At 39.8% G+C, this 26,302-nt stretch overlaps 3 protein-coding genes, 2 long non-coding RNA genes and 1 pseudogene across 21 annotated transcripts in view; 2 read left to right on the top strand and 4 right to left on the bottom strand.

Moving 5' to 3' along the window:
- Positions 1-6,759, bottom strand: part of DNAJC9 (DnaJ heat shock protein family (Hsp40) member C9) — a 39,506-nt gene extending 32,747 nt beyond the window's left edge. For 6 of the 8 annotated variants that reach the window (XR_014248864.1, XM_082406908.1, XM_082406905.1 and 3 more), the window contains exons 1-4: positions 4,421-6,759; positions 4,108-4,248; positions 3,206-3,460; positions 1,254-1,340 (exon numbers count right to left, since the gene is read on the bottom strand). Coding sequence is in view for 7 of the 8 variants with exons in the window: in XM_082406908.1 (XP_082263034.1) it covers positions 1,254-1,340; positions 3,206-3,460; positions 4,108-4,248; positions 4,421-4,600 (663 nt within the window). In the remaining variant the exon portion in view is untranslated. Of the gene's footprint in view, positions 1-143; positions 883-1,253; positions 1,341-1,377; positions 1,565-3,205; positions 3,461-4,107; positions 4,249-4,420 lie in introns of those variants that run through there. The other 2 variants (XM_082406904.1, XM_082406910.1) reach the window with 2 other exon arrangements.
- Positions 6,760-6,894: 135 nt separating this feature from the next.
- On the bottom strand, positions 6,895-8,524 carry MRPS16 (mitochondrial ribosomal protein S16). The gene is made up of 3 exons (XM_082406918.1): positions 8,318-8,524; positions 7,624-7,884; positions 6,895-7,137 (listed from the first exon to the last, which is right to left on the bottom strand). Exons 1-3 carry the CDS (start codon positions 8,328-8,330, stop codon positions 7,004-7,006), a joined length of 408 nt encoding a protein of 135 aa, XP_082263044.1. The 5' UTR covers positions 8,331-8,524; the 3' UTR covers positions 6,895-7,003.
- On the top strand, positions 8,494-26,192 carry LOC309635528. Of its 6 annotated transcripts, XR_014248868.1 has the most exons (7): positions 8,494-8,631; positions 11,032-11,179; positions 11,956-12,000; positions 13,736-13,766; positions 18,241-18,331; positions 24,809-25,007; positions 25,743-26,192. It is a non-coding gene; the product is annotated as an uncharacterized lncRNA (long non-coding RNA). The 6 variants fall into 6 exon arrangements; XR_014248869.1 differs by lacking the exon at positions 18,241-18,331; XR_014248870.1 differs by lacking the exons at positions 11,956-12,000; positions 18,241-18,331.
- Positions 8,638-10,125, top strand: LOC309635535. The gene is made up of 2 exons (XR_014248882.1): positions 8,638-9,176; positions 9,790-10,125. It is a non-coding gene; the product is annotated as an uncharacterized lncRNA (long non-coding RNA).
- The window catches only part of CFAP70 (cilia and flagella associated protein 70), an 89,688-nt gene continuing 72,571 nt past the window's right edge, over positions 9,186-26,302 (bottom strand). For 3 of the 4 annotated variants that reach the window (XM_082406846.1, XM_082406844.1, XM_082406843.1), the window contains 5 exons: positions 25,728-25,889; positions 24,977-25,066; positions 19,721-19,822; positions 11,311-11,358; positions 9,186-9,961 (listed from right to left, as the gene is read on the bottom strand). In XM_082406846.1, the coding sequence (XP_082262972.1) occupies positions 9,881-9,961; positions 11,311-11,358; positions 19,721-19,822; positions 24,977-25,066; positions 25,728-25,889 (483 nt within the window). In that variant the 3' untranslated portion in view covers positions 9,186-9,880. The remainder of the gene's footprint in view (positions 9,962-11,310; positions 11,359-19,720; positions 19,823-24,976; positions 25,067-25,727; positions 25,890-26,302) is intronic. The other variant, XM_082406845.1, reaches the window with a different exon arrangement.
- LOC309635520 (ADP-sugar pyrophosphatase pseudogene) lies at positions 15,947-18,233 on the bottom strand (annotated as a pseudogene). Its single transcript has one exon. The product of its transcript is annotated as an ADP-sugar pyrophosphatase pseudogene (transcript).

A 26,302-nucleotide genomic window follows, 5' to 3' on the forward strand; every position in this document is an offset into this window, starting at 1 on the left:
CTTAAACCAGGCTATCTGCTACAATGCTGACTACGACTACTTTTCTTCTCTCTTCTTTATCCTAAGCACCATTCATATTTTTTCTAGATCATCTTTTAAATGATCACACTGGGATCATTTAAAAAGCCCCTGGAACTTAACAGTCATTTTTTTACTTGTTTATTTAATCATGTATAATTCTTACAAAGATGCTTGAAGTTATCTGAACACCTGTTTCTCCTATAAACCTCAAGCAAAGAGTGCAAAACTTAGTTGAGTAAAACAAAAAGGAGAGGGTCTATGCAAGAACATTAAGACTGAAAGCAAACTGGCAAGTATTTGGAAGACAGACGTCCAGCAAGTGTGTTGGAGGCTAGGTCGAGTACCTGTTCTAATAAACACACACCACTGAATACCCTGCAGCTCACTCCTGTGTGGCAAAATGACAACTGCTAAATGTGGTAGGGATAGATCTGCATTCTAGATACAGTTCCTTGTACAGAAGACCCATAGAAGAGTGCTGTCAGGAAGCATATACCCTTCCGCTCCCTCAATGATCACCACCAAATTCCTTCATAGGAGGACCTCACATAATGTCAGGGTGTTTCCAAGATATACTAAGATCAGGTTGAGAGACTCTGTTTGGTTTACATAGTTGATCTGAATAATTTAGGCTTGAAAGACAACTTTTCTCAAGGGTTAACTTTTGTCTTCAAATCTTGAAGGCACCTTGCCTACAATGGCATCAATTAACACCTAAGGACCTTTGAAGAGAAAATTCCATTATTTCTTTTCTTTCTTGAGAGTTGTTTTTTTCCCTCCTCGTTTGGAAGGTTTGCAGTACTTTGCTTCCATCTGAGCCAGAAAATTGTCCATTTCCTTTTGCCGATCCTTTTGTCTGCTCTGTTTGAGAAGTTAAAACACAAGCTTTCAAAACACAAGACTGTCCACAGAGATAAAAGTACTTAGCAGCTGCCAGGGGCTGGTGGAAAGGGAGAATGGGGAGTGACTTCTAATGGATAAGGGGTTTCTGTTTAGGGTGATGAAAATGTTCTGGAATTAGACAGTGCTGATGATTGTAAAACCTGATAAATATACTAAAAACCATTAAATTATACAATTTAAAAGGATGACTGTATGGTACCTGAATGTCTTAAAAGAAGAAAACAAAATGCCCACAATACTGTACATACACTCCAAAGAAAATATTAGCAGTAGGAATCAGAACATGAAAGAAGTGGTGGCAACCTTCACAGACAACCTGCCAGGTTTACCTGAATGAGTGCTTTCAAGTTATCCACTCCTTCATCAAGCCCCAACTCCTTCCTGCTCATTTCTGCTTCTTTAGCCTCTTCCTGAGCCTAAAACAGAAACTCATGTGAGACGCTATGGCAATCTAGCAAATACTAAAAATACACCCTCTTTCCCCAAAGCAAATTTAAGACTCCTTCAATTTGAAGATTATATAAATTAAAAGGATAAAATTGCATAAATATGACACTCACTAAAAGGCAGCATTGCTGACATCAAGCAGTAGATCCTCTGATTCCAATAAGCATTTCGGACTGTTCCCCATTTGTATTTGCTAGGGGTAAGCAGGTAATTTGGTTTCATAAACCACATGGTGACAGGAAGGAAACCAAAATGCTAGAAGAGCTAAGAAAGGTCACTTAGCCAAGGATGCCCTCAAAATGTTGCCAGGATACAGGTGCCTCAGATTCCTCCTCTGGAAACCCAATTTACTACATGTGACTCGTGGCAGCCTTGAGAGCAACCCCGGTTTAAAATTTCCCCTGAGTAGTTAGAATAAACTCTAACAAATTCAGTTTTAACCTTTCTTTACCGGATTTCAAAGCCACCTCCTCTTGCCAAATTTTACGAGGGCACTGATTCCAAAATACCACAAGAATACCTTGGGAAAGGTTAATAAGTTCATTCTTTCCTTCAGGGCAACAACTAAGACTATAAGAGGCCCCAGCCCCCAGTGAATTTTCTAAGTAGCAATGAATACTATTAATACTGGGAGTTATGATACATTAGGACCCTGTTATTCCAATAAAGAGACACAGTTTCCATTGTCTACTTCAGTCCCTGTATTCAATTTATTTCTTTTAATACTGTATTCCCCTCTCCAAGTTTGTGGGAGTCTCACTCAAAAGTATTCCAGCCTCCCGCCCCGCTCCCCCAAACTCTAGGGAAGTTTCTCAAGCTAATAGCCTATTCCTGAATACAGCTGTGCTCAGTTTCACCTAAAAAATGATTACCAACTTAAGATAAACTGTCAGCTTGAATCTAGACAGATGTAGCCTATGAGCCAAAATGATGATCTTGATACACATTCCACTTCTCTCAACTCAGCACAGGTGTCAGGTTTCTCCTGTGTCTCTTTACCTAAAAGCTGCAGACCTTCCTCCACCCCCATTTCAGCCATACAAAATAAAGTACGCACCAAAGAGCTACAGTCTTACACTGTTTGCTCTCCGTGGAGCTCCCATTATGAAACTCAGGTTGAGGCAATGGTGCCTTTAATACCAAAAGACCAGAGGCACAGATGTTTGTTACCTTGAATCCACTCCCTCCGTGAACCCCCGATATCCTTAAGCTCCTTTCCCCTGCCATCATCCTTACCCTCACCAACTGCACAGTTTAATATGGGTATAAAGGACACACAAGCCACAGTCCTTGATACTCCACAAAAGTGTACCTCAAAGTGTGTTTGGAAAGACACTGTTATCAAAATAAACTAAATAGTTTGTTTAAAAAAATGTATATTCTGGGTCCAACTCAAAATCAATCTGGCAAGAACAAAGGAATTTGAATTAACAAGACACAGTTTTAAAGAGACAGCCTCTGTCACCCTCTCCCCCACGCCTTAACCAAGTAAGAATCACTGTCTAGCCTGTGTATCTGGACTCCATTACTTTATCTCCTCAGGAATGCCTCAGTAAGGTTACAACAATTGGCCCATATGAAGAATATTTCAGTGGTACTTTAAAATGATATTGATTATCTAAATAATCCATGCAGTAAAATCCTCTTGAGCACAACACAGTAGAAAAAAAAGGTTCTCTTAATGAGCTGATCTGCTCATTTTATTAGATGAAAACTACAAAACAAGTTAAACCTAATCTTTATTTCAGCTGTCTTGTATATATTTTCATTATTGTAAATATCCTCAAATTCTTTTTGGAAGCAGTCAAGATATAAATAGCATTCAAAATCTTACCCTCCTTTTCCTTGCATTCATCTTTTGCTTTGCTTCTTTGACAAAGGCATTATAGGACGGGACCTCTCTGGCATCAATGGCTTGTTGAATAATGTTCCTTATCCTGGGTTCCTCTGTGTACTGCACACACAGCACAGACTCCATGATCTGATCCATGTCACCCTTGAAGTCCAGATAGGCCTGTTTAATATCAGCCAGCTCTTCTTCAGAACCTTTGTATGTCTTCTCAAAAGCTTGAATGTCTTCTAGAGATATCTGAACAAATGAGAGACATATGCTTTAACTTTGAGAATTTTATTTTAAATAAAAGAAATACTAGTAAAAAGTATATTTAGGTGTTGAAATGTTTCTCCCCAAATGTTTCTCCTCAACTCAGTTGCCTGAGTTGAAATTGTTGCAAGGAACCAAAGTTCCTATGCCAAAGATTTTCCAGAGTTCTCCCTAGTCCAACCTTTACAACTACTACGCTACAGACCAGGAAAATTTAAGTGAAGTTTCCAAGCTAGGAAAAGTTTCAGGACTTACATCGGGATATGTAAAATAAAGCACATCTTGTAAAAAATCAAATGCCCCCGTTTCACTACAATCACTCTACATCAACGGAAAATTAAAGACCCGTTTCTGTAAGAGTGTGTGTGTGTAGGTGCATGTGTTATGGATACACACACACGGTTCAACCCAACGGTGAGATAAGTCTTCCCTTCCTCAAAGATCAGTAAGTAGATAGGTATCTCCTGAGGAACGCCGGTGTGTATGTGTGTGTTTATTTATTAATATTTAGAGGCCAAATAAAAATTCCTCATTCTTACACAACACAAAATGCAAGGCCTTAGAAGCATTCAATAAACGTTTGTTGAATGAATGATGGAAACAGTCACAAGGAAATCTCCAGAGTTCTTTACCTTTTTAAACAGTAACCTCCAATAGGCCTCCCAGTCCCGATCTTGGCTGAGCACGTCAGAATCCTCGTCCACTGTTCCCTGCTCATCGTACACTGCTCTCTGATCTTTGTCACTCAGAACGGAATAGACCTTCCCAAGGATCTGCGGGAAAGAGCATCCAAAAATCAACCCTGCGCCTCTCACTGAAACCGCGCCGCGAGAAATAAAGATTAGAAAACGCCAGGCCGGGTTCGGCTCACTCCACCTGGGCGGGGTCGGGCGGCCAGAAGACGGAGAGAAGCCCAGGCAGCCGGCGGACCGGGGTCTAGCGCACCTGGAAGCGGCGGGTGGCGTCCTCCTTGTCGCCCTCGCCCACCCGGTCCGGGTGCACCTGCAGGGACACCTTGTGATAGCCGCGTCGGACCTCGCCGTCTGAGGCCTCGCGCCGCACGCCCAACACTTGGTAAAGGTCGGCGGTGCCGAACACTTCCTCGCACAGCTCCAGAAGCCCCATGGCCCGCAGCGGTGCGGAGCGGGCGGTGACCTCAGCGAAATCAGCCTGACTCCAGCGACGCTGAGCAGAGACCTGAGCAGCTCCCTTTTCCCGCGCCAAAAGCCCAGGGCGCCGGCGTCACAAGAGGCGCCGGAAGGGGCGGGGCCACGACACCACACTTTACGGCGGTTGCAAAATGGGGTGTGGCCAAGCTTGCGTCGGCCAGAATTGAGGCGGAGAGTGGAGGCGGCGGCCCTGGTCTCCTCTAGCGCCGGGACCTCCTTCCACCACGCCCTCTCCTCCGCGGCCCTCCTCCCGATGCTCTGGAAATCTCGCACCTACTTTTTCCCCGACGTCCTAGCTCAGTTTATGCAACAATATAAGGAACGTTCATATTAGGCTGAAACTATGCACTGTTTTCTTTTTGTTTTCAGTGAAAAACAGCGTAACATCGGCATTTGGCAATTTCACATGGTTTAAATTTAACCGGAAGATTAAACAGATTTGTTCTTTTCCAAAGATGATCTGACAAGAGTACATAGAGCTCTGAGGCCCAAATAATTTTGCAACCTACAGGTTGGGACCACTGGGTAGGGACTTTCCCTTGAGCCCTGCAATTTAAAAAACCTACATTAAACAAAAAGACAAAATACCGGTCTTTTAAAAATTCTTTGTCTGATAGAACTTCTAGATTTTACATTTATTACAGAATCATTTCCATTCACCTTCCAGCTCCTAAATCACCTTCCACTTTGCTGGAGATAACATGATCCAAATGCTCATCTTAATAAAAACGTAAGCTTCGGAAGCAAAAGCTTTCTCAAGTGCAGTTCTGGGTTTGAGCATGTTGGACTTGAGCGGGTAGCAAAGACAGGCTGATGCAATCATTCAAGACTTGGTGAAAAAATCTGGGCCTGGAAATCCAGAGCAAGGCTAGGGCTAGAGAAAACTTTGGAAATCAGGGAGAGGATGAGCTCACATAGGAAGTTTGTGTATACAGATCTTAGACAAAACATAGACCAGGTCACAAAGTGAATACGTGAGTTGGAAGAAACTCAGTAGCTCAAAATACCCATTTCACATCAGTTCCCCTCACTGGACAATACTTTCCAGAATTACATTCTCCTCTGCTCTACCAATTAAAGCTTCTCCAAAAACCTCAAACTCTCCAGGGTAGATTATTATCTTTTAAACTTTGCAATGGTTTTCAAAACATTTCTCTTTCCTAGATGCAAGATCAAACCCAGGTAAAGTCAGTTGCTCTCTGCCTGCTGTGCCTTTAAAGTCGACCCAAAGTAAGTGGAAGTCAACCAGTGACAACCCTGGGAGAGCCTTGATGACCTCAGATTTTGAGATGGCTGGTAACTGTTCTCAGAATATAAAACCCAGAGAATAAAATAGTTTGGTACATTGATAGGGCTACAGAATCTCCTCTATAAATCTCCTATATTTTAGTTTTATGTCAGATTATGAAATCTGTATTATCTTATGTGCACTAAAACCATCTAATCCTGCTGCACTTCTGGTGGAACAGATTATGTCCTATTTTGGGTTTTGGGGGACACAACCAGTCATCTGTATTACCAAATCATGATACCTAAACCTGATTCTGTCACTGACTTTTTAAATGGATTTTTGTAAAGCCCCTCATCTTAGCTCATTCCCCCCACTACAGACAATACGACATGTTGGAAAGGGCTCTCCAGGTAGGAACATTGGGGTCTGACTCTTAGCTCTGCCCAATATTAAAACTATGTGGCCTTGGGCAAGTTTCTACTGCTGAACCTCAGCTTCTGCTCCTATAAACGAGATAATCCTACCTAATTTCATGATATCTTATAATTCTCACAAATAACCTTGCACGGAAAAGGCCTAAAAATGTATGTGAGTACTTTACAATATTATCTTTCTTCCAGTTATTCCTAAAAAGTAGGTTAGAGCCTAAAAGCGCATAACAAACCTACCTTTGTAAATCTGAAATTTTGTGTTGACAAGACAATGTAAATCTGCAATTACAAAAACAGTAACTGAAGTAACTGTGTTCCTGAGCTGGTGGGATGCCCATAAATGATTAAAGTAGGAATCAGTTGGATAGGGCACAGACATGCTGGTTGGGGACTTTGAAACACAGGGAAGTCCTGGAAGGTAGCAGGCGGTAAAGTTGTCCAAGAGACCCAGAGTCCAACCCACCCCACAGCCACTGTCTTTCCCCAGATGAAGGCTGAAAAAGCTAATTAGTACCTATACCAGCTTTATGTCAGTCAGGAACAAACCTCTCCCTGGGCCCTGTTCAGGTCAGGCCAGAGTCTCATGGATGACTTAAAAAATTCCATTTATTGACCTCTAAATATAATAAAACTAAGAGCTCTGCACAAATATTTTAAGAGGACTTTGACCTTGTTCCCACTGCTATGATCACTGAAGTCAGTTTGCTTTTGTTTCTGTAGCCTCTGTATCTGTTTTCTGAGCCGCTAAGAGGACTTCTCGTGCCCGTTTCCGTCGCAGCCTCTCAGCATTTGTGATCATCATCGGATGCAGAGGGAAAAAGCCAGAAAGACCTAAAAGTAACAGGATTTTCATTCATTATAACAATATAAGGTAATGTTTCCCTGGGAACTCAGCATCACTGAACTGAGGTCTAACAGAGACCTGATCTAGAACATAGATTCAAATCAAGTTCCTCACTCAACAAAATGTTTTACCTCTTCCCCCAACTCACTTCCTTCCGTTTACTGCAAGGTCACAATGGATGTTGTCTACTTCCTAACACTATTCTCCTTACTTGGAAAAAAAAAGAACTGACAGATAGCCATTCAAGACACACCATTCCCATTTTTTAGCATAAAATCTCAGTCATCCAAAAAGTCTCATAAAGGAGTCTACAAAAGGAATCTCCAGATTCAAAATGGCAATCAGATCAATTTCAGTTCTCACTCCAGTCCTGATTAGCCTGGAGATAATGAAAATCGTCTTTAATTCCCATCATCTTCGAGCTAATTTCAATTTAAAATCCCCTCAAAGAGTTAAGGCTAGAGCTGAGTTACCCAGAAGCTTTTCCACAGGCTTAGAGAGGTGGGCTCCACAGCCAATCCAATGCCGGATCCGGTCCAGGTTGAGAGCAACGAGTTTCTCTCCATGACTGTTGGGCAGTGGATCATAGGAGCCCAGCTGCTCCACGAAACGGCCATCCCTGGGATACTTGTTGTGAGCAGCCACGATGCGGTAGAAAGGCCGGTTGGTACAGCCACCCAGGGAAAGGCGGATGGTTAAGTGGCCTCCATGGTAGGCCTTGCAGAGCAGAGTACCTGTAGACAAATAAGTACTTAAGACACAAGAATCGAGGGCACAAAACCGACAAAATGAGATAGATAAAATGAGCCCCCTTCCTCCACTGAAAAGTCCTTACTTCCAACCAATTCTTGTCAATCTGACTTAGATACCGTTTCTTTGTGAAACTCCTCTTATGCACTCCAGCCATCCCCCAACGCACTCAACACTGGCTCTGGACCATGTCGCAGTCCAACTGCCTCATCTATAAAATGAATGCCGTTTATCTCATAGAATTTCCGCGAAAACTTAAAAACAAAACAAGAAAACCACTGAGGAGAGGGTCAAACGTGTGCAGTTTCAGGTACGGGTTTCCTCTAGCGCGTCTACGAGAGCGCAGCTCCACCCAGTCCCGCACGCCCCCTACCCCCGCGACCGCCCTTAAGGTCTCCCAGGGCACCCATCACTCACTGAGCTGGACCATAGCACAGCCGGCAGGCGCCGGGGCCTGTGCACCAGTTGCGAAGCCTCGGAGCTTCTGGCCTCCCGCGTGGATCCGCTCTACCGCCTCGGTGGCGCGGAGGACGGCCGGGAAAAGTCAGCGTTCCGGAACGGCCGTTCTCCACCCTCCGCAACCCCAGGCCGGGCGCCTCGGTGCCGGAAGCGAACGGCCCACTCGCCCCGCCTCTTCCGCTTTTCGCCCCTACACTTCCCGCAACGCAACACAGTGGAACCTAACGTACCTCAACTGCCGCAAAGAAGGGGCGCTACAGTTTGGGGCCGAGGTAAGTGCGAGCAGAGCGCTGTGGGATCTCCCGGCCCTCACTGGCCTTTGGGTTCCTGCCAGAGGGAGGAGTATTGGACAGTTGTGGGAGCGGCTAAGAAGTGCTAAAGTGCTCCACAAATCCATCCTTCCAGCAAACTTTTTCCGAGCACCAGTTAGGGCCAAGGCGAGGTGCCGAGAACGCAAAGATGCGCTGTCCCTGCCCCCAGGAAGCTTGACAGTCTGGTAGGGGAGACGGTGAGGTTACACCAGAGTAACTAGGGGTGGTCAGTACACAGTCCTGGAGTGAGCGGAAGAGGTGAACCTGATAATTCCTTTGTGCCTTAGAAAGACTTCATAAAGGAGGTAGCGTTAGGACTGAGAGTAGAAGGACTATAAGTGAATGTAGAGTTGATTTTATCCTTCTGTGTTTACTAATAAGCCTCTCACCTTCCCTCCTGTTCTCCCACCTTCCTCCTATTCTTTCAACTGTCTCCTTTAAAAAATAAAGGAGGGGAGCCTTTATTTCTGGTTTTGCTGTGCACTGATCCGGAGGACAGGGGTGAGGTATGGTTCCTTTGTCATCTCTAGCCCTAGAATAAATGGCCTCCGTTGTGAGGAGTTTTGCATCTGTTATAGGGTAATGGACTCTTCATGGAGGCCTTGTGGTTTAGATCCATGAAGATACCTTCAGCAAAGACCAGTCTGTTAAGCTTCTCTGTTCACTGTTGGATCCAAAGGCTCTGGCCACAACTCATATGCTCTTTGCCCTAATGCAGTGACCCAGCACAGCATTCTTCCTTTCCGCCCACCTTAGAAATGATGCTTTAATTCCCAAGTTCCAGTAAGTGAACCTGGCCAACGACCTTAGCAGTTGACCTCCTTTAGGAGTGATCCTGATAAGCTTTCACCGGAAACCCTAATAATGAAGCTACTATACCTTACTTATACACACACACACACACACACACACACACACACACACAGTTATATTCTTATATATACCTCAGTATACCTTAACTGATGAATTCTGAATCTCTTATTTAGATTTTTTTATTGCCATCCAGTTTACTGTCAACCACTAAAACATCCAGTAACATAGCCATCCGGTAATATAGCCAATGGAAATAAGTGAATGGGTTTCAGTTTGTGCTGAAGATCATTTTTTCTTTATCCCAAGCCCTCATATGGTGAAACATCCAGGGTTTAATTTCTCTGGGAAGGAAAGGAGCTCAGTATCCCATACAGAAAATTCTTCAGGTGGAAGGATGTCAGAAAGATGGATTTCCAAAGCCAACTGTCTCCTGTACCATGTGGATCTCTGCAAGCAGACTCTCATCTTTCAATTTCAGCTGCATGAGAGGAGGAAGGGAAGGACACATGTCATACCTGATATACCTATGTGGAGACCCCTCATTTGCGGGACCACAGCTAAAGAACATAGTTCCTCAGGATGGAATTGACTCTTCCTGTATTCTCTATTTCACAATAACTCCATTAAAAAGACCTCAAAACATTGTGCTGGTTACATGGATGTGTTCACTTTATGAAAATTCATCACGTGGTATGAACACTCACAATTTGTGTATTTTTTTGTAAAATAACTTAAAGTTTATTTTTAAAAGAGTTTACCTTATCACCCAATATATCTTAACTAATGAATAATGTTCCCATTTGGCAAGTGAGAGAAAGGAATCAAAGACACAGGAATCAAAGACATTAGGCTTTAATTTTAAAATCTAGATGTGTAGCAGACACATCTAGTTGCCTACTGAAAACCCACTCTCTCCCTTCTTTTACTAACAAAATCTTCATTTCTTTCCAGGGCAGCAATGTAACCAACTAAAAAGCCACATTTCTTGCTTCCCTTGCAGCTATGGGTAATTTCAATTGTTGCCAATGAAATGTAAGGTAAAGTCATATCTCTTTAAAGGGAGGTGAAATAGCTAGCATGGCCCCTTTGTCCTTTCCCTGCTTTGTTCTTTATTGTACCTGAAACATGGATATGATAGCTGGAGCTACAATGGCTGTCTTGCAGCTATGAGGGACGGAAACTGCATGCTATGATTGGTGAAGCAGAAAGATAGAGGTTGGGTCTCTGATGACACTGTGGTACCAATTCTGGACTTTTCATTAGATGAGAAAAATAAAACTCCTAATTTGTTTAAGCCACTGTCTTCCAAGTCAAATTACTTGCAATCATAACTGATAGACTAGACCAGGGGTTGGCAAGCAATTGCCCATAAGCCAAATCCAGCCCGCTGCCTGTTTTTGTAAGTAAAATTTTATTTGAAATGCAGCCATGCTCATTTGTTGGTGTATTGTCTATAGCTGTTTTTGCACTACAAGGGCAGAGTAGTAGTTACAATAGAAACCATGTAGCCCACAAAGCCTAAAATATTTCCTATTTTGCCCTTTACAGAAAAAGTTTGCTGACCCCTGGACTAGAGCAACACCTTCATTTTATATGCGAGGAAAATGAGGCCCAGGGAGGTTAACAAAAGATCCCGCATGGTAATATGCGGGTTTTTATTCCAAACCCAGCAGCCCCATGATAATGGCCAAAGATGGTAAGAAAATCCTCTAGAAAAATATTCATATCATGAAATGCTGTAAAGTCAAGTCCTGAATTAAGCCAGCACCTTCCCCCCAGTTTACCAACCTCAGTACAGTATGAAGAGCAGAGGTATCTGCATCATACCTTCATCGTGTACTTGTAGGCCTGCTCAGCTTCCAGTTGCCGTCCAGCCTGAAAAAAAGAGCACCGCCTGGTGATGAGGACATGTCATAAATATTATGAAGGGAAAGTACATAAGCAGAGGATTTACACCTTCTTAGTTAAGAACCTCTGAATTCAAAGGGGGAAGCAGGAAAATGAAAGGTGGTAGGGAAAAGCAGATGTTCATATATATATAATATATATATCCCTCCTTCATTTCAAAAAGCTTAAAGACAACTTGGCCTCTCTTTTTTTTTTTTCCTGAAAGCACCATGAGTCATTGTTACTCTCAGGACTGAAGCTATTCTGTTAATAACAGCTAATACTTACATAGTGCTTGCTTTGTAGTTTACATTGTTTTAATTGTTTACATTTTTAAAGTGCTTTACTTTCATATATACCACTATTATTTATATTTGTATTGTATCAATATATTATTGATATTTACATGCCACTATTATCTATAGTTCCCAGTTTACAGATAGAGAAACCTGGGCACAGAGAGGATAAATAACTTGCCAGGGTTATGAAGCTAATAAGTGGAAGAGCCAGGTTTTAAAACAATGCAGCTTGGCTCCAGAGTCCAGGTTTTTAACTACTACAATCTATCCTGTCTGTATGCATTAGAAAAAGCAGATACTGGAATTACTTCCATGCAGATCTGGATATGAGGTGAGAACACTACTTCTCCTAGTTTTTTCTTGTATGAAGTAATCATGTAGGACTTAAATGAGAATAATATGAATTCACTAGTATATTTCATAAGTTTGTGCGTAACAAATTAGCTGCAGTATTAAGAGTCACTTTGGAAAATTTAAATACATAAATATGAGAACCACAGACTGTTCAGGTTAGAAGGGAATTTAGAGGATATCAAGTCCAATTCTCTGATTAGCGCTAGTCCATGGTAAATTTTCACTAGTTCACAGAAGACTTCATTACCCTAAAGACTTTCCTAAAATATTTAAACTTTGAAGTGTTCCTACCTGAAGTTCACTGAATTCCAGGGGCATTTTCCAGTACATCTTCCTTTCCTATCATTATTACTTCTGTTTCACTTCTGCCATAGGGAGGCAGAGACCCAAAGGATGGAAGGATCCAGAACAGGCAAAATTTTGAAAAAGAATATTTTTTTGTTTTGTTATTATGTAAAATGCTGCAGTAAACATCCTTGTACATGTTTTCTGGTATTTTCCTTAGGAATGTATCTATATATAAAATTGCTAAGTTGTAGATATGAATGTGACTAAATAATGCCATATTGCACTTCAAAGTAGTTGTACCACTTTACATCCACTAGCAATTAGGACAATCCTTATCAATGTTGGTAATATCAAGCTAATTTTTCCCAATCTTATGGGTGTGAATTTGTCGCATAATTATAAATTGCATTTTCATGGTTACTAGTGAAGCAGAACTTCTCTTCATATATTTATTGACTTTTACAATTTCCACTTCAGCAAATTATATATTCCTATCCTGTGACCATCTTTCAATGAGATTGTGTGTAGGGTTTTTTTCTTATTGCAGGAAATATTTATATATTCTGGATATTAATCCTTTATTAGTTATAAATGCTGCAAGTATTTATAATAAAGTCCTTAAGCTTTATTTTAGTGCCTTTTGTTGTACATGAATTTCCAATTTAAAAGTTGTTAATTTATTGATATTTTTATCTTTGCCTTGTGCTTTTATAGTCATAAGGAAACCATGCACACCCCAAGGGCAAAGAGATATCCTCCATATTTTCTTCTAAAGAGTCTAAAGTTTTAAGATTTAGACCTTTAAACCAGCTGGAATAGTGTGTGTGTGTGGGCGGGGTGGGGGGTGAAGTAACGACTACTTTTTTTTTCATATGGATAGCCAATGACTCCACCACTATTTATTGAACAGTCAGTCCATTTATTCCTCATTTTGGTGGGCTGTTTAATCTTTTAAAAATAGATTTATTGAGGTATAATATATGTACCATAAAATTCACTAATTTTAAGGTTCAACTGTGCAACCATCACCACAATCCAGTTTTAGAAGGTTTCTATTACTCCCCAAAAGTTTCTTCGTGCCTGTTTGCAGTCAATCCCCATTCCGACCCTTGGCCCTAGAATCACTGATCTATTTTCATCTCTATAATTTTCCTAATTTCATATAAATGGTATCATATAATATATAGTCTTTTGTGCCTTGCTTCTCAATTAGCATAATGTTTTTGAGGTTCATCCATACTGTTGCATAAATCAGAATTTCATTTTTATTGCTGAATAGTATTCCACTGTATAAATATACCATATTTTGTTTATCCATTCATTGATGGGTCATTTGGAATGTGTCCATCTTTACCTATTATTAAATGCTGTAATGAAATAGAGAAATCTTTGTGTAGACATATGTTTTCACTTTTCTTGACTAGATACCAAGAAGTGGAATTGCTGGGATATATGGTAAGTATGTATTTAACTTTTTAAGAATCTGCCAAACTGTTTTCCAAAGTGGTGTACTAATTTGCAATCCCACCAGCAATGTATGAGGATTCCAGTTTCTCCACATCCCTGTCAATAATTGCCAGTCTTTTCGATTTAAGCCATTCTAATGGGTGTGTAGTGTGGTATTAATTTATGTTATCTTAATGAATTATCTTTTAAATTTTGACATAATTTCAGATTAAAGGTACAAGAATAGTTCTCTCCTCTCTGTATATACACACATACACATGCACACATATATACATATGTACATGATACGTAAGTATATATTTTAACTTTTCCTGAACCATTTGAGAGTAAATTGCAAACATGATGCAATTTTAGACTTTAGTATGTGTTTTCTAAAACCAAGGACATTCTCTTACATAAGCACAGTGCAATTATCAAAATCATGAGATTAGTACAAATATAATACTATTATCTAATCTGTAGACTTCATTCAGATTTTTCCAAATGCCCCAGTAATACCTTCTATGGCTAAAGAAAATCCAGGATCATGCCTTTTACTCAGTATTCATGTCTTCAGTTTCTTTTAATTGGGAGTAGTTCTTGATTCTTTTTGTTTCATGGTATTGGAATTTCTCAACAGTACAGGGCAGTTATTTTGTAAAATATTCCTCAAATTAGTGTTTGATGTATCTTTATGATTATATCAGCTTATGAACTTTTAGCAGGAATACCTCAAAAACACTGTTGTGTTGCCCTCAGTGCGTTCTATTAGGAGGCACATGCTGTTTATCCCAATAATGGTGATGGTAACCTTGATTATTTGTTTAGATTGTTATCTGCCAGGTTTTTCTACTATGGCATTACTGTGTTCCCCTTGTAATTAATAAATATCTTGTTGCGAAATACTTGAGACTATGTAAATATCTTCTTCCTCCTTAAACATTCATCAGTAGTTTCAGCATACCTTGTTACCATATGACCCAGCAATCCCACTTCTGGGCATATATTTGGAGAAAACTCTAATTTGAAAAGATACATGCACCCCAATGTTCATAGCAGTACTATTTATAGTAGCCAAGACACAGAAGCAACCTAAATGTCCATCAACAGATGAATGGATAAAGAAGATGTGATATCTATCTATCTATCTCCAATGGAATATTACTCAGCCATAAAAAAGAATGAAATGATGCCATTTGCAGCAACATGGATGAACCCCGAGGTTATGATACTAAGTGAAGTAAATCAGACAGAGAAAGACAAATATCATATGATATCACTTATATGTGGAATCTAAAACATGGTAGAAATGAACTTATTTGCAAAACAGAAAACAGACTCACCGACATAGAAAACAAACTTATGGTTACCAAGAGGAAAGGTGTGGGTGAGGGATTAGCAGATACAAACTACTGTATATAAAATAGATAAACAACAAGGTCCTCCTGTATAACACAGGGAACTAGATTCAATATCTTGTAATAAACTACAATGGAAAAGATTATGAAAAAGAATCACTTTGCTGTACACCAGAAAATAACACAACACTGTATATCAACTATACTTCAATTAAAAAAAAAAAAAAAAAAAGAAGTGGCAAGAGTGGGAATCCTTGCCTTATTCCTGAATTTAGCAGGAAGGCTTTTAGCTTTTCACCAATGAGTATGATGTTGGCTGTGGGTTTGTCAAAAATGACCTTTATTATGTTGAGGTATAGTCCCTCTGTACCCACTTTGATGAGAGTTTTTATCATGAATGGATGTTTACTTTTGTCAAATGCTTTTTCTGCAACTATTGAGATTATCAAGGGATTTTTAACCTTCCTTTTGTTAATTTGGTATATTACATTGACTGATTTGCAAAAGTTGAACCATCCTTGTGACCTTGGAATAAATCCACCTTGATGGTGGTGTATGATCCTTTTTATACATTGGTGGATTTGGTTTGCTAATATTTTGTTGATGACATTTGCATCTATATTCATCAAAGATACTGGCCTGTAATTTCTTTTTTTGTAATGTCTTTGTCTGGTTTTGGTCTCAGGGTGAATGGTGGACTCATAGAATGAATTTGGGAGTGTTCTGGTCTCTTCAATTTTTTGGAATAGTTTGAGAAGGACAGGTATTAGTTCTTTATTTATTAGGTAGAATTCCCTTGTGAAGCTGTCTGGTCCTGGACTTTCATTTGCTGGGAGTTTTTTTTTTTTTTTTTTTGAATTTTTGAATTTTATTTTATTTTTTATACAGCAGGTTCTTATTAGTTATCTATTTTATACATATTAGTGTATATATGTCAATCCCAATCTCCCAGTTCATTGCTGGGAGTTTTTTAAATTACAAATTCAATTTCAATTCTAGTGATCAGTCTGTTCAAATTGTCTATTCCATCTGGACTCAGTCTTGGCAGGTTGTACGTTTCTAGAAATTTGTCCATTTCTTCTAGTTTGTCCAATTTGTTGGCATATAACTGTCCATAGTATTCTCTTATGATTTTTTGTATCTCTGTGGTATCAGTTGTTATTTCTCCTTTTTCATTCTGATTTTGTTTATTTGGGTCCTCTCTCTTTTCTTCTTGGTGAGCCTGGCTAAAGGTTTATCAATTTTTTTATCTTTTCAAAAAACCAACTCTAGGTTTCATTGATCGTTTCTATTATTTTTTATCTCTATTTTATTTATTTCATCTCTGATTTTTTTTTTTTTGCATTCGGTGTTGCTTTTATTTTATGAAAAAGCTAATTTCAAATCTACATTAAAACTAAGCTGAATACAAAGTCTTAGTGAAGGAGGTCTGGTGGTTCTTTTTACAGAAACATGGCCACTGCCCTTTGGCCTTAAAACTTCAGGAAGGGCACTTCAAATGGCTTCATCTTTGCACGTTTCAGTGCCAGAGCATAGGAATAGACCCTAGCGTCCACTGTCAGATGTTCATCAGCTACCAGAGCATCAAGTCTCTTCAGCAGGTCATTCTTTGGGAAGGAAATTACTTCCACAAATTCTCCATCTCTTGGTTTTGGCTCAGGCCTTAGGTTTTCAGCATCATCTCCAGTGATAGTTACTGTCATGATGTGTGTGGTACAATTTGACAAACCTGGATCCATACATACAGCTGGAGAACATTCAGCAACATCTCCTTTATAGCCAGTTTCTTCCTCTAGCTCCCGAAGAGCAGCTGCTTCTAGGCTTTCGTTGTCATCAATGAGACCCACAGGGAATTCTAAGCAGTAGCCTCCCAGTGGTGGTCAGAACTGCTTTACCAGAATGATACATTCATAATGAAGGGTTCTTTGAAGCACTGGGATAACCGGCCACACCATCAGCAGACTGTCCTTTCCTAGTTGTCCACTTCACAGTTTCCCAAGTTCTTGTTTTACCAGTAAGATCCCTGTAAGTTGTTTTATCAAGCTTGACCCATTTTCCTTCTGAAATTAACTCTTCTGAAATAATAGACTGGTGTTTTGAGAAGAATCTGCTGGTTCTTGTTTTCCCATTTTCAAACGAGTTAGTCTTTATAGTCCCCAGGCAAGAAGTTCACACTACTCCCAGGCATGGGACAAAGGGATGGGTACTCCTTTGGGCGGGGGGGCTTGTGGGGGGCGGGAGGTGAAAGCATGGGTCTGAGACCATAGTTGGAGGAGATGTGGTGCTACTGCTCTCTCTAATCTTTATTAATTCCTTCCTTCCACTGACTTTGGGCTTTGTTTGTTCTTCTCTTTCTAATTCTTTTAGGTGGTAGGTTTGGTTGTTTATTTGAGACTTTTCTTGTTTCTTGAGGAAGGCCTATATTGCTATGAAATTCCCTCTTAGAACTGCTTTTGCTTCGTCCCATAGATTTTGGAAAGTTGTGTTTCCATTTTCATTTATCTCGAGGTATTTTCTGAATTCCTCTTTGATTTTATCACTGACCCATTGCTTTTTTAGTAGCATGTTGTTTAGTCTACACGTGTTTGTTCTTTTTCCCATTTTTCTTTCTATAGTTGATTTCTAGTTTCATACCATTGTGGCTGGAAAAAATGTTTGATATAATTTCTATCCTCTTAAATTTGTTGGGGCTTGTTTTGTGGTATATTAGTGTTTGAGAAAATAATCTTGGGGGGTTCATCTTTAGAACTCTGCCTACCAAAAGAAATTGTATATGATTTTCTCTTTGATCTATGAATTAATTAGAAACATCTTTTTAAGTTTACAAATGTATGTGAGTCTTTTGGCCTATCTTTTAGTTGTTGATTTATAATTTTACTGAAGTGTGATCTATAGGTATTCACTGAAGCTCTCTTTGTGGTCTAGCGTATGGTCAACCTTTATGAATAATTCACTTGTGCTTCAAAAGAATATGTATTCTATGATTAAGTACAGGGCTATATAATTAGTGTTTGAGCTCAACCTTGTTGTTTTATTCAAATCTTACACATTCTTAATTTTCTCCCGATTTGATCTAGCAGTTTCTGAGAGAAGTGTATTAAAATCTTCCATTTTAACCCTTTTAGTTTAAAGATGAAGAAACTGAGGCCCAGCAAGTTTAAGTAACTTCCCCAGTATCCCACAGCTGGTTGTGGCACAGCTGGGGTAAGAACTCAGGTATTTCTCATATTGATATTTACTCCAAAGAGAAAGTCCAGTAATTTTTATTCTGTTAGTTTCTCTTATAATCACAATATTCCCTGTCAGTTCTGTGTTGTATTGGCCAATGGAAAACTGAGGGCCACTTTCTTTATTCCCAATTTGAATCTTAGGCTAATGTGCAAGTTATTGAAGCAAGTTATTTTAATTATGGGAGGGTTATATTCTATAGGTAAAGCAGCTTTCACAATTCCCACAGTTACCCCCCCACACACAATTTCCCATTTATTTCAAGGATAAGCACCCTCAGCCAGCAGTTCAACAGGATGGAAAGATTCAGAAACACTAGCAGAGTATCTCCTTTGCTGGTCTTTGACCTTGTTACATTCTGATACAATATCACTCCCATTTTTAATTTTTTTAAAATGAAAACAACTTTAATGAAAAAGGAACTCAGGTCATTAAATATAACTAAATACATTTTAAATATAAATACCATGTCTTTCCTGATTAGTATCAGGTAAATATCTAAACTATGTGTCTGAATAGCTAAACCATCTGTCTGAATTCTGGTCTCAAAGAAAAATGTTAGAGACAATTACAAAGAAGATGCTTCATAGCATCCAGTGCATTTTTTAAATGATGGGCTCTTTTGGGAAAATAACTTCAGTCTATCAGAGATTTCTTTTGTTCCTATTGTTGGTAATTCATTTATGGCTACACCCTTATAGTCTACTTTGCCTTTCTTTTTATCATTAGATTCTTATATAGCTTTTCTAGACCATATATGACATTTTTGTAGATCCAGAGCATAAATAGAATGACTATACAATCCCAGACTTGAGGTCCTAAACATGAGAGTGAAGGCAGGCAGAGTGGTGCTGAGGAGAGCAGAAGGAGAATCTCTCACCTTCCCCAAGTCTAATCTGCCATCCCACTGCACAGCCCTTGCACATCTCCTAACTGCAACCCCCGACCAAGATCTGATCCATACATGCTCCTTTATCTTCAGTCAGGGCACACACTGGGCTGGGCTTAGTTTGTGTGGCCTGGGCTGGGGCCTGCTGAGCAGCTCAGGGAGCCCACCCCATCTGAAAACCCCAATGACAGTCAACTCCAATCCACCCCATTACCACTCACCTGAGACCACCAAACCCAAGTGCCTCATTCCCATTTTTAGAATCTCCTTTCCAGACAAACACACCTAAGTATATGATTTTCAAGCACATCCTAAGCAGAGGCTTCCCAGACATGAACTCTCCTTCATCACCAGTATAATGACCACATCTGAAGCTCATCAAACCTCAACTATCATGCATTGATGGCCTTCCCGCTATCTCTTTCTTTACTTGGTCCCTCACCTCTCTGCTCTACAAGGGCATTTGTGTAAGGATAATAATCACTCACTTTCAGGCAGACCAGAGCCAGATATGCCCATACTTCAGCATTGTAGTTGTTCAGTGCATTGGCTTCAGAGAGAGCATCCTCAGCCTCTGTGAGCTCATCCAGCTTGATAGGAAAAGAAGATAACGTGATTTGTTAAGTCAAAGTAGTTTTCACTTAAGCCAGCTGGAATCTGTTTAGCTGAAAATGCTATGTCCAAATAACATTGGTATATGTGACCCATACTAATAATTTTCAACTTAAAAATTTTTTAGCAACAGAACTCTTTCTTCAAACAAAATCGTATGTGGTGGTGTTACAATATATGAATGAGAAAAAGTAGAACTGCTCTGATTAAAAAGTCAGGTACAGGAATCTGGAGCCCTGCCTGCTGGGCTCTCGAGTTACACCCCTCTCTTCTCCCTTCTCTCTATAGCAGGCCCATCAGGGCATCCATGAACCATGGAGCTTCAGGTGCCAGGGTTGGAAAACCAGAAGTATTCACTATCATGTGTGCCTCATTCAGTGATTTCCCCATACACAGTGGGCTGTCAGATACATTTGTAGTTTTACATTGTACATCCCTTTCTTAAGTTAAAGTCCTATTAGCCCATCAAAATACTATTGTTCAGAAAGCTTCTCCTTCCCCTAATATGAGTTATTGACAGCACAATCTTGAGCAATCAATACAACATTCAGAGATTCTAGGGTGTTCCCTGAGCTCTGGGCACATGGATATCATTGCTGCTCCCTAATACTGTGAGTTTGTTTTGTAAAATCTTCCAAAAGGCCACCTAAGGAAAGGATAAGATACCTCTCTCTCCCCAGTAAAATCGTTCTTCATTTTTCCTGTTTTAGAAAATAAAATAACTGGTTTCTAGGCCCAAGACAATATGAAGAATGGCCTTTCAGCAATGCCCATACCTTGGTCCACACTTTAAATGTCTCAGAGATATTGATTCACTATTTAATCAACCTATATCTGCTAAGGATTTATTTTACTCTGTGTCAGGCAGTATGCTAGACACTTGGAATAAAAAGAAAAAATACAACTTTTGCCCAAAGAATTCACTGACATATACGTAAAAAATGCAGACAAAATGAAAACTCAAACACATAAAGAGTTCTGATAGAAAATAAGCATTTCTATAATAAAAGTATATATATATATATAAATAATCTAGTGGAGGGACAAAGGAAAAGAGGAATAATTCTACCCTGAGATTAAGGGATGGCTTCAGAGAAGAAACACTGCTGAAGTCAATCCTGAAGGATAAATAGGAGTCTGTTAGCTATACTTCAAGGCATTCCAGGTAAGAGGAACTTCATATACAGAGGCACAGAGGCTTCAGAGAGCATGGAATGCTCAGGAAACTCTTAATATGCTTGTGTGGCTGGAGAAGGGAGGGAAGGGAGAGACAGAGAGAAAGCAAGAGAGATAAGAGAGAAAAGAGAGAAAACAAAGGAAGTGATAAGACCAAGGAGTTAGGAAGAGACCAGATCATTCAAAAAAAATCTGAATATTATTCTGAAATAAGGGGTAGTCATTGAGGAGTTTAAATAGGGAAGTAACCTGGTATTTGCATATTTTAAAGACCACTCTGATAACAATGCAGGAGATGAATTGAGGGAGGACAGGAGAACACCCTAGTAGGTAAAGAAGGGATGAGGCTTGAATTAGAGCAGTAAAAATAGGGATGGAGAGGAGACAGTAGACCCAACAGACATTTAGGAGACAAAATCAATAGGATATTTGATGCCTAATTAAAAGTAATAGAAGTAGACTAGGATAGGTTTTTTTGTTTTTTTTTTTAATTAAAGAAGATACTGGCTAAGACTTTTTTTTTTTTTAATAAATTTATTTATTTATTTATTTTTGGCTGTGTTGGGTCTTCGTTTCTGTGCGAGGGCTTTCTCCAGCTGTGGAGAGTGGGGGCCACTCTTCATCGCGGTGCGCGGGCCTCTCACTGTCGCGGCCTCTCCCGTTGCGGAGCACAGGCTCCAGACGCGCAGGCTCAGTAGTTGTGGCTCACGGGCTTAGTTGCTCCGCGGCATGTGGGATATTCCCAGACCAGGGCTCGAACCCGTGTCTCCTGCATTGGCAGGCAGATTCTTAACCACTGCGCCACCAGGGAAGCCCTAGGATAGTTTTTAAGTTTCTGGCTTGGTTGACTGGATTCATTATAGTCCCATTTACTAAGACAGGGAGAAGGTACAGGCTTAAGGAATGTGAGAATCCTTCTGAGATAAGTTAGGTTATATTTTGGATATGTACATTTTGAGGTCTCTGGGGAACCATCAAATGGAGCTGTCTATTACATTGTTTGATATAAGGGTCAGAACATGAAAAGTGTTATGAACTGAAGCTTTAGGATTCATCGGGGCAAAATTGGTAGTTAAGATCACTGGGGTAGATGATATTTCTTAGGGAGAAGAAGTAAGGTGACAGGAGAAGAGCTGGCTATAGAACCCAGGAGGACCCAACAATTATGATGGGTAAAAGACTAGGAGCCAGCAAAAAAGGCTGAGAAGGACACCAGAGAGGAAGGCGCGGAACTGGAAAGATGTGAATGCAATATTGTGGAAGTCAAGGGAAGAGAGGGTTTCAAGAAGGAGGCAGTCAGCAGGGTTAAGTGCCACAGAGACTTCATCAGAGGGTCTACTGCATTTGGCAATTAGGATGTTATAGGGGGCCGCCATCAGAGAAGTTTCAGCAAAGTGTTAAGGGGTATACACCTAATTGCAAGGAATTGAAGGGTAAATGGTACCTGAGAAATGAACAGATAATTCACATGATTTCAACTTCATTAGTGATGAAAATGTAAATTAAGATATATATCAAATTGGAAAATGATAATGCCCATTGTTCATGACTTAACAGTAAAATGGACTCTCACACCTGGCAGAATATAAATCAGTTTACAGTCTTTCTAGAAAGTGAGTTGACACTATACTTAAAAATTTTTCTACATTCTTTATGAATGTATCCTAAGGAAATTACAAAATTAAGCACAGAGATTTATGTCTTAAGAATGTTTATTTCTGCTTTATTTATAATATATAGATGTAGAAACTAATGACATGTCCAATAATAAGTGGTTGGTCAAATAGATATGGTATATCCACACATAGGTGTAGCATGACTAAAACATTGACTGAGGGGCAGAGATTACTTGGATACCTTAGCAGTAGGACTTAACCCAAGTTTTTTTGAGTTTCTATATCAATGAAAGTATTTTTTATGCTACTTAAAACAAACAGAAGCATGATTCATGCTGACTAGTTTGTACAGTTGGTTTCTTGTTCTTTTGAAGTGCTGTTAGGTTTCTAACAGCTACAGATGTTTTACATCCTTTCTGGGAAGGTGTAGTGGGGGCATATGGCTTCTATGTAAGTGATCACATGTCCTGGTTGGCCTGGGACACTCCCTGTGTCCCAGTGTAATTATTAATATCACCCTTTTCATTCTCAGAAGTGTCCTGGTTTGTATGATAAATTACATGATAACCTTACTTATGCATCCAAACCAGGGACTACCATGCAGTTATCAAAATTTATGTTTTAGGGGCTTCCCTGGTGGCGCAGTGGTTGAGAATCTGCCTGCCAATGCAGGGGACACGGGTTCGAGCTCTGGTCTGGGAAGATCCCACATGCCGCGGAGCAACTAGGCCCGTGAGCCACAACTACTGAGCCTGCGCGTCTGGAGCCTGTGCTCTGCAACAAGAGAGGCCGCAATAGTGAGAGGCCCGCGCACCGCGATGAAGAGTGGCCCCCGCTCGCCGCAACTAGAGAAAGCCCTCGCACAGAAACGAAAGACCCAACACAGCCAAAAATAAATAAATAAATAAATAAATAATAAAAATAAAGGAATTCCTTTTAAAAAAAAAGTAAAATAAATATCCTTCTTTAAAAAAAAAATTTATGTTTTAGACTATTTGATTATGTGGAAGGTACCAATGCTATGCTGTTAAGTAGAAAAAAAGATTACAAAGCAGTAAATATATTATTTACAATTTTATACATTAAAATTACTTTCAGGGCTTCCCTGGTGACGCAGTAGTTGAGAATCTGCCTGCCAATGCAGGGGACGTGGGTTCAAGCCCTGGTCTGGGAAGATCCCACATGCCGCGGAGCAACTAAGCCCATGCACCACACCTACTGAGCCTGTGCTCTAGAGCCCACGAGCCACAACTACTGAGCCCACGTGCACAACTACTGAAGCCCACACGCCTAGAGCCCATGCTCTGCAATAAGAGAAGCCACTGCAATGAGAAGCCCACACACTGCAACGAAGAGTAGCCCCCGCTAGCCATAACTAGAGAAAGCCCACATGCAGCAATGAAGACCCAGTGCAGCCAAAAATAATAAATAAATAAATAAAAGAACTTTAAAAAAAAATTACTTGCATATACGTACGAAAAAAGACTGGAGGGAAATGCATTCAAATGTTAATAGTGGTTATCACTGAGTGGTGGGGATTATGGATACTTTTATGTTTTCTTCATATTTTGTATCATCCAAATTTCTATAACTATATTTTACCTTTATGGTTAAAAAAACAGCAATGAGGAATAGGAGACAAGGAATGTAAACAATTCTTTTGGTTAAGGGTAACAACCAGGGATGTTGTTACTGTTATTGTTTAATAAGAAGGGGGAAAGTACAGGGAAAGAGCTGATGGGGAAGGAAAGCTTAAAAATGTAAATCAAAGAGAAAGAAAATATTAAGAAAGTGAGGGATTAGGAGAAAAGGAGAGGGATAGAATCAAGAATACACATGAAGAAGTTAGACAAGAACAGAAGAATGCATGCCTCTTTCAAAGATTAGAGGAAAGGAGGGAAGGGTGACAAGAGTTTTTAGGGGCAGTGGAACAAAAGATCTACCAGAAGCTGTAGCAACTCCTCCTGAATACAGAAGGGACACAGAGCTTAATAAGTATCAATTAGTTTCTTTAATTTAATTGAGTAGATTCTTTATATCCCATATCACTTTTCTCTTCCAGATAACATCATAAAATTACAAGCTCATGTACCAAATAACATGAAATTTTTTATTATATAGCTTCATGCTTCAGTTTTTGTGGGATTTTTAAAGAACGTTTTATTTTTGTAGTTCAGATTGACCTTCAGTTTACTGAACAGCTTTGAAGAGCAACTTTTCATTAGAGAAGACTGCCCTGATAGCCTTCCTACCATCATCCAAACTCCCAGGATTCCTGGAAGGCCAAGGAGTCAAGGTCGGCTGTATGCACAGGCTAGTCTCAAGACCTGATCCTCTTACCTGATAACAGGCGATTCCCAGTCCTAGCCAGGTAAGGCATGAAGGCGATCTCTTACAGACTTGCAGGTAGGTTTTCTTTGCCTTTTCGTACTGTAGAAAGAAAGCACCACTAAGCTATTGATCTGGAAGCTTCAAACACTGCATTGCTAGGATAACCATGGGGCTTCTGTAATTGTACTCCACACCGATCTAAGTTAGATGAGTCCTTGGATTATGTATATATATGTTTTTATATATATATATTTTTATATATATATTTTTAAAATATATATATATTTTAAGACAACTTTTTAAGAGAAGTTTTATGTTCACAGCAAAATTGAGAGGAAAGAACAGAGATTTTCCATTTACCCACTGTCCCCACACATGCATAGCCTCTCCCATTATCAACATCCCCGACCAGAGTGGTACCTTTCTGTTAGTTAGGTCAAGCTAAGAATGCTTCTACTACTTTTAATAAAAGAAAGCTAAAATAATAGCTAAAATAACACTTACTGAGTTCTTAACAACTTTTTTAGTATCATAATGGTTAAAACCACAGACTCTAGTACTAGACTGCCTGGGTTTGAATCCTGCTTCTATTAATTACTGGTTATCTGATGTTGGGCAAGTCACTTTACCTTTGGATGTAAAAGTGTCATTATCATATTACTATTCTTACTCCACAAAGATGGATGTTAATGCTTGAACTGTAATCAGGTCCCAGACAATGACCTGATTTACATAGTTACTCCCCATCTCTATTCCTCACCTCTTTCTCTTCCAGATATATCTGCCCCAGTCGCAGGAAGATGAAGTGCATCTCAGAAGCATCCACTACAAAACTAATGGTTCGCTCATAGCACGCCTTGGCCTCAGCATGATTTCCACTCAGAAAATAGAGATGGCCCTTCACGCCCCAGACATTAGGGTTCTAAGAAAGTGAAGAACAAGTAGTACATGGAATGAGGTGGTATTTAAAAGTACATTAATGATCTTTGTTTAACATTTAAATTTACATGAAGTCCATGTTCTTTTGCAAATTAGAAAGAAGGCCATTCAGTTGCACTGGGAGATACTGTTCTAGGACTGCCCTCTCATTTTTTTCTTGCATTCTTCAAAGCCATTTTGTCTTTGGGGAAAATATTAAGAAAAATATTCATGCATAACCATGATGATGTTCACAATGAGAAAGGAGAAGTTCAGGAAACTTGAAATAGATAAGGTGTCTGCTAAAGAGCTGTCCTTATCCTTTCTCTGTCCTTTGTAAAAGTCATGATTGATTAAGAAAAACAAATGGAAGGAAATTAGATAAATGAGTTTACCAACAGCTGATAACCCCCAGCT

This window comes from Balaenoptera borealis, assembly GCF_965194805.1.
Source record: "Balaenoptera borealis genome assembly, chromosome: 10".
Lineage (NCBI taxonomy): Eukaryota > Metazoa > Chordata > Mammalia > Artiodactyla > Balaenopteridae > Balaenoptera > Balaenoptera borealis.